At 46.7% G+C, this 10,882-nt stretch overlaps 1 protein-coding gene and 1 long non-coding RNA gene across 2 annotated transcripts; one reads left to right on the top strand and one right to left on the bottom strand.

Annotated features, from left to right (window-relative positions):
- Positions 1-534: 534 nt before the first annotated feature.
- On the top strand, positions 535-4,110 carry LOC135826683 (uncharacterized). Its single transcript, XM_065339287.1, has 3 exons — positions 535-1,076; positions 1,396-2,762; positions 3,151-4,110. The coding sequence occupies exons 1-3, from the start codon at positions 794-796 to the stop codon at positions 3,397-3,399; spliced, it is 1,899 nt and encodes a 632-aa protein (XP_065195359.1). The 5' UTR covers positions 535-793; the 3' UTR covers positions 3,400-4,110.
- A 1,918-nt stretch (positions 4,111-6,028) lies between these two features.
- LOC135826690 (uncharacterized) lies at positions 6,029-10,681 on the bottom strand. The gene is made up of 4 exons (XR_010555333.1): positions 10,446-10,681; positions 8,890-9,212; positions 8,427-8,708; positions 6,029-6,996 (listed from the first exon to the last, which is right to left on the bottom strand). It is a non-coding gene; the product is annotated as an uncharacterized LOC135826690 (long non-coding RNA).
- Positions 10,682-10,882: the final 201 nt, after the last annotated feature.

Raw genomic sequence — 10,882 nt, 5'->3', positions numbered from 1 at the left:
CCGCGCCCATGCTACGACTCCGACTCACTACATCATGTAGACATAGTATTAGTAGTACAATGTAGTACGTAGATCTACGCGACTTGTAAGTAACGTAATAACTCGTGCGTGTATACAGTACAGATCTACTGTCTGAGTCCGGCCTGGAATCTGCACACCACTGCTCTTTTCATCAAGTGCTTTTGCTTCTGCATTACTCACGATCGACGAAAGAGTTCAATGAGGTAATCATCGCGTGCATGCCGTACAGCAGTGCAGCGCAGAGTCGCCGCAGACTGCACTCTGCACTGCAGAGATTCGGATCAGAGCGGCCGCGCTGAGGCGCGCTCAGCCAAGCAAGTCACATCCTGGACCTGGTATACCATGTATACTTCGCTGAATGAGTACGGTCGGTATGCAGGTATGTGGACTGACACAGACACCATGGACACTGCACAGACTAGACTAAGGACATAGTAAGGTGTGAGCTGAGCTTCATGAGTGGACTGCATGACTGTACTGACGTACTTCTTTACTGCTCGCACAGCATTCGCCTTCGCCACGTGTCGACTCGAACGATCCTGGCGCCACGGCAGCTAGGTAGAGTTGGGAATAAAAAGGAGAGCGGGCTTGCTCCTGGATCCAGTCCCACTGTTTTACCCTACGCCGGTGAAAGCTGCGTTGGACTTATGCAGTTGCAGAGTCTTTCCCACTCTGGCACAACATTGAACTGCCTTCTCCGAATCTTAGAGTTGGACTCAAGAGTTTTGCTGGTACACCCCTATCCGCCAAGAGATATCGTATCGCTGAGAGAATGGCTCAGCCTTCGGCAGACGCCTCAGCAGCGCAGATATCGAAGGAAATCGGACTAGCGTGCAAGTCAGACTTCAACGAGTATCAGCACGCTAGCAAGGAGAAAAGTTGGGTGGTGGTTAGTATCCAAGCGCCTCAGTGCCAGGAGGATGAAGAGGGAGAAGTCAGTGAGAAGGATCGGGCACCGCTGGAGCTCGTTGCCGTGATTGATAAAAGCGGCAGCATGAGTTCAAACAGTAAACTAGATATGGTCAAGGAAACTATGCTCTTCGTCATCCAACAATGTGAGTGCTGTTAGTTTACATGTAACAGTTCGAAACGTTGAATTGCATTTTTTTCTGAAATGAATTTGTGAAAAGCAGTGATTGAGTGTGAGCCAGTGTTGCTCACAAGCCAAAAGTTTCTGAGAAGTTGTGACAATGATCCCAAATATATGTCCCCGATGAGAAATTGCTGCAACTTGATTGACTGTCTACGACTCTAGGGCTAATTATTGTTACTTAGCTAACTCTGCCGGGAAGGTTATTCCACATACGCTACAAGATGTGAGTAACAAATATCCATCTAACGTTATGGGTTCTTTCCTGTATTATGTGTTCACAGTGAGTGCGAAAGACAAGCTGGGGGTCGTCCTGTATGATTCTGATGTGACATCAACTGGTACACTCAAGAAGATGGATGCGAGCGGCAAAGCGGAAATTACTGATCTGATCGAACGCTTGCGCACAGGGTCCTGCACCAATCTATCCGGTGGACTTTTGGAAGGATTGGCAATGATTGAAGACCTGCAGAAACAGAACGCCGGCGGCGATACAGGTGCCGGAAAGGAGAAGAAAACGGTGTCATCAATTCTTCTGATGACGGATGGCATGGCCAATGAGGGCCTAACCTCGCAGCAAGATATCATTGCCTGCTTAACGCAACGAGGCCGCAACGACTTCTATCCCGCTGGTGAGTATCGCGCCACCAGCGGTCGGCATCAAGCTCGACAGATGTTGGGCCGGAGACAGGCACAACCACAACAACGTCAGCAACAGGCACAACAAAGCTCAATGCTGGGCAATCTTGTGCAAGCTGTCAATCCATTCCGCTTTTTTGGCTCTTCCTCTGCTACACAGTCATCACCTCCAATGAGTCAAACTAACCAACTACAGCAGCAACAGATGCCGCCTCCGATGCAGCAGCAACAGATGCCGCCTCCGATGCAGCAGCAACAGATGCCGCCTCCGATGCAGCAGCAACAGATCCCGACTCAGATGCAGCAGCAACAGATGCCACCTCCAATGCAGCCGCAACAGATGGCGCCTGAACAACTACAACCACCACTGCCTCCACCAGCAGCACCAACTCCTCCATCAGCAGGTTCTTCTGAACTAAGTGACGTTGTGGCTGCGAGTATCTACACCTTTGGCTTTGGTGCTGATCACAATGCCACGTTGTTGCAAGCGTTGAGTGACGCTGGCAATGGGGTCTACTACTACATCGATACATCTGAGAAGATCCCAGAGTCCTTTGCCGACTGCTTGGGTGGCTTGCTGAGCACAGCCGCTCAGAATATCTCTCTGGAAATCACGGCTGAGAACGGCTGTAACATAAGCGAAGCCTATGCAGGTCGAAGCACCAAATCAAGAGACAGTGGCGTTGCCATTACGTTGCCTCTGGGAGATATCCAGTCAGAAGAATGCCGCGACTGTGTGTTCTGCTTGGATCTGCCCGAGATACCTGAAGAGTGTGGTGAATGGGTTATTCTCAAGGCTAAGCTGACCTGCTTCAATGTCATCACAAGTATGCTGGAGGTAAAGGAAGCCTTGCTGAAAGTACGCAGAGTCAAGGAACTTCCAGCTGATCGCTCACCCAACCCTGATGTTGACCAGCACCGTAACCGTATAACGTCAGCTCAAGTCATTGAGCATGCATCAGCACTGGCGAACCAAGGAGATCTTGGTGGAGCAAGACATATGCTGGTTCAGGTAAGAATCCCCCGCGCACGATGCATTGTAAACTGACATTTAAAAGTCCGCTGAGGAAACCTAAGAAGGTCGAAGAACTAGTGTTCATAACTGTAATGAATTACTGGGTGTTGTGTTCACCGGGTTCGAAATGTGGATAAGAAGAACTCCCTTTTGTTCACATTTGTTGCGAACAAATACTGTCGGTCCCTTGGTGTTCGTGCTAAAGAGGTTTGACTGTATGTAAGATAGTACTGTCCTGCAGCACAGTGGAGAAATCCGACGTGCCAATGGGTGTCCTTGTTTAGTCATTGATGGTATTCTACTGTGCCGGCAACTTGTATGCTGATTTCCAAATTTGTGCGTCTTGTCATGCTTTCGATTGTTGTTTTTTTCTCCTGTCGTGCAGCAACAACAAGTAATCCGTTCGAGTGCATCAAATGCTTGCCAAGTAACAACAGAGCTGGACCGGGACATGGATCGCGTTGCAGAGAACCTGACCTCCGCATCCAGATGGGAGCATGGCGGCAAGCATTTGAGCTCCAATATCGGACAGAAGCACATGGCGCAGCGCAGCAACGATACCACTGAGTCAGGCTATACCAACCGCATGAAGGCCAAGAAGAAGGCTGACTTCTCCCTCTTCTCCAAGCGATGATCAGATGGCAAGCGGTTATGAGAATAACTGATTGTCTCTCGCGGTGACATACCACCACCGTCGTTACCATCTAGAAAAACACCGCACAGGTACATAGGTTCAGTGTGCGCTCTTACCTGCAGCAAGACCTCATGTATACAATGTATGTTCTCCGACAGGATGCCGTGTATTATCTGATTAAACTGCACGCGCAGGTCGCTAGATTTGTCTATACTACACTATAGCTTGTTGAATATCTGTATATCTGAATGACATTTGGTAGGACGGACACACATCTTCTGTCTAGCATGTAAACATACTGTGCAATTGACTTGTTCCATGTTAGGCGAAATTCGCTGTGGCATCCTTTTTTTATTCCTTATCCTCACAATGACCATAGCCAACAACAGAGATTGTCTGGTCATCCAGCAGTATTTCAATCACATGTACAATCTATATTTGCTCTCCGATCTGAAAAACTATATCTTCCCAAAATTTAAGTGGGTGTTGCTTTGCATTTTTGAGTTGTAGTCAGATTGGTACATTTCCCATGGCCTTACAAGTTTCTTCATCAGACTCATCACCCAGTAACATTCGGTATTCTTTTTTTGCAATGGGACGTCGCTCATACATTTTCATTACCCATCTTCGATGCGCTTTCCATCTCCTCGTTGGAGCTTCAAGTTCCTAACCAGAGCCTCCCGAGTTTCAAGGTTGTCGCTTTGCTCCTGACTTTTTAGCTTCATGAAAACATTGAGAGTGCAGGGCCGGAGGCAGCTTCCGCGGAGTGGTGCGGCCGAAGGGGCATCTTGAAGGGGGGTCCTCCCGCAGAAAAATCTTGGAATTTAGACGGCGAATCCTGCACTCTGGGCGACTCCCTGTACAAAATCATACATCGAAATCATACATGTACATCGAAACTTTTTCTTTCCGGTTTTGGACGTTCCATATGGCCATGTGGACCGACTTTTTGGGAAGTTTTTTTTTTTTTGTGGTATGGCCATGGCCGTACCAGTGGCGCCGGCCCTGCAGTGTTCGTGAATCACGTGCAACATCAAGTTCTGGTCACTTTTTTCTTTCCGGTTTTGGACGTTCCATATGGCCATGTGGACCGACTTTTTGGGAAGTTTTTTTTTTTTTTTTGGTATGGCCATGGCCGTACCAGTGGCGCCGGCCCTGCAGTGTTCGTGAATCACGTGCAACATCAAGTTCTGGTCACTGGGGTATCAGCACTGGCATGGAGTGCATGATAATAATTATTATCCTGAAGCCTGCTGTACATTTCTTTTCCACGCTCTCGACCTTCATAATTATAATTATTTGGTATACAATGTATGTATAGGGCTTGAAAGTGATGACGTCCAAAACGGCCAGGGAGTAGTAATTTGAAATCAGATTTCTAATTTGGATCCACTAAGTTGTGACTTTGCTATTGCCTCAGTATGTGGGTGCATAGCAACCCACTCATGTCGTATACATGTGTGACTTTTACTTCGCCACCAGTTGTCACCCCGCCCCCAGTAGCCAAATCAGTCAGTTCCACTGGCTACATCACCTTGCTGTGAGTAAGACCGCTTGAAATGTGCTTGGATCCATACAAAAACTGGATCCAAGTACATCCAGGGAGTCGTATAGACCCGGGAGGCGACACGCGCATCACTTGTGCACAACCATGTTCGACTCAACGATTCAAAATATTACGACCTGCTCGGTGTGGGACAAGTCCGTACATAGGTCATAGCGCGCGGGAAATCCGTACATAGCGAGAAATCGTCGTCTTCGTCCTTTCGCTGAACAATTGTGGTCAGACTTTCGATCTCCATTGCCGAAATACAGCCATCTGTGGCCATCGCTGAGGAGTTCACTAATAAAGGGTCTTGTTCACTGGCTTACTCACTGGCTTTGCACTGCCACTCGAACTCTGAGGCACTTTGACCACCTAAGATGAGGTAATCATTTCTTTACAAATTGCCTCAATATTTTCTCACCTTTAGGGCAATAAAGTAATTTTTTCCTCGTGACTAACTTCGACCGACCAAGTTGCCCTGTCCCAGTGATCTACAATACTTATATTGCACATTTGTGAAATATTGGACCTATCCAGATAAACGAAATGACTTATATTCGAAATTACATTTTCCAAAGTTTTCCTTCACAAATAGTCCCAATTTGTTCTCACCTTTAGGGCAATGAAGTAATTTTTTTCCTCGTGACTAACTTCGACAGACCAAGTTGCCCTGTCCCAGTGATCTACAATACTTATATTGCACATTTGTGAAATATTGGACCTATCCAGATAAACGAAATGACTTTTATTCGAAATTACATTTTCCAAAGTTTTCCTTCACAAATAGTCCCAATTTCTTCTCACCTTTAGGGCAATGAAGTCAATTTTTCTTCAGGACTAACATCGGCTAACAAAGTGGCGCTGTCCCAGTGATCTACAATACTTATAATCATTGCACATGTGAAATATTGGGAGGCAGAGTGAGGAAATGGCCTACATTGAAACTTGAACTGTTCTGCCAAGTTTTATGCAGTGAACGCAGGGCTGAGAGCCCGCAAGAGCCATCCCGGAAGATCTTGTGCGCCACCAACCGAACCTTCGGTGAATGTTCACAAGGTTAGAAGCTCGCACAGATAACACACATTGGATGCTAATAGTAATACAATGCACTCAGGAATGTGTGCAAATACGACAGAATTAATTCCAAATAAAGTCAACAATAGCTGCCTCAACACAGTGCTATCAACCTTCCGTATTTTCTATATTTGTTTGAAAATCACTACTTCGTCCGCGCTATGGATTTTGAGAAAAATGTACAGAAAATTGAACGGGATTGATCAATATGTATAAGCATTGCAAGTGCTAGCTGAGCGATGAAAAGAAGAGAACCGAGTGGAAAGAAAACGCTGCAGTGGAGAGTCCTTAGAAAAGACTTTAAAAAAATTATCATAATATCGCTGCACGAGATCATCCTTATAAGTTATAACGTCAGCTGATCGTACTGTGGTTGATTCATACGGCGGTAAATACACACCTGCCTACACACGCTCTCTAAACTGAAAAGTTATTCTGGCACAGAGCTCTCCTTCCCGCCACCACCACCATCATCAGTTTGCGTCTGGCGCCTAGTCGATGCAGGGTGAGTGGTGTCCGACATAGCAGGCTGGTACATCAGGTAGCGTATGGCGCATAGCAGATGACACAGCAACAACATAGCTTGATTGCGACGTACCTTTCGTCCCGGCTGGACTCATCAGGCAATCTTCTTCTTAGATGTCTTCACAAGGAGCTTGACTCGGGAGAATGAAGTTGAAGACTCCACTGCAACTGCACTTATGGTTAGTCCATATGGTGGTAAATACACACCTGGCAATATGGGGTAAATACACGCCTGCCCAGACACGCTCTCTAAACTGCAAAGTTATTCTGGCACAGAGCTCTCCTTCTCACCACCACCACCACCATCAGTTCGCGCCTGGCGCCTAGTCGATGCATGGTTAGCGGTATCCGACATAGCAGGCTGGCACATCAGCTAACGCATGGCACATAGAAGATGGCAACGACATAGCTTGATTGCGACGTACATTTCGTTCTCTTGGTTGTGCTGTAGCCTGAAAAAGGAAATAAGACAATGCATCCACATGACACAGACAAGTAATTACTGTTACAAATAATGCAATTGCATACTGCTTGATAACTGAGAAAGAAAGTCAGTGGTCACACAAGTTTTTGGTCGTCCCTGAAACGAAGATCGTTCCAGGGGGGGGGGGGGGGGGGGGGGGGGGGGGGGGGAGCTAAAATCTCAGTAGACTGACGCTATGCATACACATGTACATGCATGCGATTTTCGTCGTCCATTCATTTCGGAGGGTGGAGAGGAGGTCCGAGTACGAAATGAATGATGTTTTTTTCAGGAATGACTAATCACTTTTGCGATGACCCCTTATTGCATCAATTTATTGTCTGAACTGCGCAATTGAGTCCCACTTTTATTATGTTGGGTCCAGATTTCAAGACTCGTGAAGTTCGAGGCGAAAAGCAGGCCGATGAAAGGACGCCAGTAATTCAGTCTAGTCCGGTGTCATGGAGAAGGACCGATGAACCGGCAACACGAGAATTCAATACGCATGCTACTCTTCAGTTCATTGCTGGGGAAGACTACTCAAGGCCACGTCACTCCGGCAATTCAATGTACAAATCAGCAGCAACACTTGCAAACGTATTCCTACCAGCTGACCAGCAAGTTACCAGCCATCAGCTCTTCAAATGATTTCAACTTAACAAAGAAAGGAGATGGACAGATCGGAAAGTGTCGTGGCAAGCTCAGGACAACACACGTCCGGCCCTATGTAACAACAGTGGAAAGTGCGTGCCATGGTATATTTTCGAAGGCATATCAAGAACCAGCTAATGTGGACTGGGAGTCCATTTGCATCGTCCGATCAGCTGCTACAAGTGCCGTGAGCCAATGGCAAACACTTTTGACAGAGACTACTACCTCTACCGAATGCAACTTTGGCATGGCAGAGATCTACAAGCACGTTATCTTATCTATCAATAGAGTTGTATCCTTGTATGACTATGTGAAGTGTGAGGTCGTACTGTACTGCAGACACGTCTACGACCTGGTTGGAAATGTACGCAACAGTTCCCACCCTCTTGACCAGAGATCGCACACACCCTAGGGTTTTGATGGGTTTGTACGACTCCCAGCTCTTGACTTGTGTTGGGTGTACGAGACGCACGCACAGTTTTCTTAGGGTGAGTACTTTTTCATGTAGTACTGAATACGGCAAGCAGGACTCGCCCTTCCGCCCCTCCCCAAATGGATCTACTCGAATGGTTCCGGAGGTAGGGGTGCTCTGGCGGGATTTTACGACATACACAAGCGCGCACACACGCACACAATATACACACGCACACACATACACACGAACGCATGCTATGTCGCACGTCTTGGGCATGGCTTCGTGAATACAAATAATAATTTAATGTTATAATTTATAGGATCCAAATGTTAGAGCAGCTTTACAAAACCTACCGTTCAATACCGGATCATCTTGTGACAGCTTCCTTGCAACACCCATGACTTGACCCCACTTCGTCTTGACGTCGGGAAATCGTTCACACCGGAGTTGGGACACGACTCATTGAAATCCATGCCTATCTGCAGCTGGGAGCAGGACAGAGCTGATGGACGTCAGCAGCGGCTGTAGAACAACCATAAACGAGTCTTCTTTCTCCGCAGTCAGGCGGGACAGCAGCTTTGCAACGCAAGCTTCTTGCCTTCTGTGGGTCTTTAGCGGCTGGGATTCGGAACGCTCTGTAGAAACCATTGAACAAGTACTGCACTCTATCAACCCACAAGTATTTCTTCCAATTCATGATTCGCAACTTTTTATGCAGTACGCGCACCAGATCAGAAGCCGCTGAGTAGCAAGGTTGAAAGTTTCAAGACAAATTGAAAAATATAATAACATAGAAAATTAGAATTCAAACCATACCTGTGGCCCAAGCCAATACAGACTGAGCGTTCACGCGAAGAGAACGTAGATCTACGTCAGCTGAGGTTTCCTTAGGATCAGGAGGTGATTCTTGACCCGGATCTGGATCGCGATCAGCAGCACTCTCTGCCTCAATCACGATCATCAAATGCAACAAATTACTTGGAAAAGTAGTTCATTCTTCTTCTTCTTTTCGAGCTACGATTTCCCACGATCGATTCTGCACGAGTCCGTTCCCCAAGCCAAGGAGTGCACTCCCAAAGTCCCATGGCATAAGTACGCGGAGTAGTTGGTTTATAACTCAGGGCACGCACCGGGGATATCTGAGGGAAAAGTGGGAGAAAGTGCCTCGTGTCGCCTCCCGGGTCTATACGACTCCCTGGGTCTATACGACTCCCTGGTACATCCAGTTTTTGAATTTTTGAAATTGTTTCTATGCTGTGACGTAGCACTTTCAAGCCCTATTCAGGCTGCGCCGGCAACGTTACTTGGTAGAATGGCTGGCCGTTGACTTTAATTTCCCATACCAGTCCCACACATTCTCGCAATAATTTTGCCGCCGCAGTGAACATGGTGAAGCCTGAAGCGGAGTGAAGCATGAATTGAAGGCATGCCTTTTTTGTGCCGCAATTTTTCACTAGCCAAAACCTGGAAACCGTGCTCAAAAGAACACGGATCGGAGGCATGCACTGGATACGTGTAGATCTACTAGGCTGGGATCGCTATCATCACTACAACAGTACATGTTTTACCCAAGGTTTCTTTTATTTTGCTGAGCAGCTGATTCTCACCTGGCATTGAGGCAAGTGGCAGGTAAACTGAGGATTTACACTCAGTTTTACAGTCTAGTGGTACTACTAGTAGAAGGAGTACTAGTTCTACTGTACATGTACACGCTGAGCTCACGAGGGCGCGGCCCTGGTCATTCGACCGGATCTCCATGTTATGTCGATGATTCACGCTACTGTCGTGTCAGTAGTACTGACACGACAGTAGCGTGAATCATCGACATAACATGGAGATCCGGTCGAATGACCAGGGCCGCGCCCTCGTGAGCTCAGCGTGTACATGTACTTGTATAAGTTGTAAAGAACGACACTTCTGACATGTCACAAGACTGTAGGCACGGAGATGACCAATCGCATAGCACTTAGCAGGGCCTAGGTCGTAACGCCTTCACTCTTGAAGATTATAACGAGAGAGCTTGGAAGCTCAGGGAGTCAGGGCCCTACGCTATGCTTTTTTGCCTAGCTCATCGTACATGTTATTAGAACTGATGGAAATGTTTTTTTCCGTTGATTGGCTACATCATTGTATTGCAAAAACGTTTCAATCAGTTTGAATATGAGTGAGGCAAAAAATTTGCAGAACTTATTGCGGATTGTTATTTTTCTCTCACTTCATCCGCTTTTGATTTGCTCCTTCTTTTCCTTTTTATCTCCTTATAATCAGATTTTCTTGCCTTTTTACATTGACCTGTTGAGCCAATGAGGTAAAATTATATTCCATACAATACGATATCGCGATACAATACAATAATACAAAAATGTCCTTACCTTGATAGTGTTCTTGTGCTTTTAACTGTTGCTGGCGGCCGAATGCATGGTTGCCTGTTGAGCACATTACATAACTTTACAGTCTCCTTTAAGTTAATACGCATCCTGTCCGACGGCAAAAGAGGCAGCAGATTTAGTTTTTCTGCGCGTTATCAGCAAAAACTACTGATCTTCAGCAACTTGGGTCTCCTGTAACACGCATCCTGTCTATGCTTTCGCGATGCTAACACAATGCTCGGGATAGCACCCGCTACTGATATATTAAGTGGTCGTTGGTTGCTCCGACAATTTCATCGTACTGTTGTACGACATGCTATACGACATCCTTCTACCGTACAATACCGTATCGATGTCTGGCGCTAGCTAGCTCTGTCGCCATGTGTATTTACGGTAATAGGGACAAGTACGGGATAGCGCCAGTCGGAGGTCCGTCTGCC

This window comes from Sycon ciliatum, chromosome 1, assembly GCF_964019385.1.
Source record: "Sycon ciliatum chromosome 1, ocSycCili1.1, whole genome shotgun sequence".
In the NCBI taxonomy this organism is placed as follows: domain Eukaryota; kingdom Metazoa; phylum Porifera; class Calcarea; order Leucosolenida; family Sycettidae; genus Sycon; species Sycon ciliatum.
This window is presented reverse-complemented; position numbering and strand designations above follow the sequence as displayed.

Coding starts and splice junctions, on each gene's coding strand:
- LOC135826683 (XM_065339287.1), top strand. CDS start 794: ATGGCTCAGCCTTCGGCAGACGCCTCAGCAGCGCAGATATCGAAGGAA. Junction 1,077..1,395: donor GCTCTTCGTCATCCAACAAT/GTGAGTGCTGTT, acceptor ATGTGTTCACAG/TGAGTGCGAAAGACAAGCTG. Junction 2,763..3,150: donor CAAGACATATGCTGGTTCAG/GTAAGAATCCCC, acceptor CCTGTCGTGCAG/CAACAACAAGTAATCCGTTC.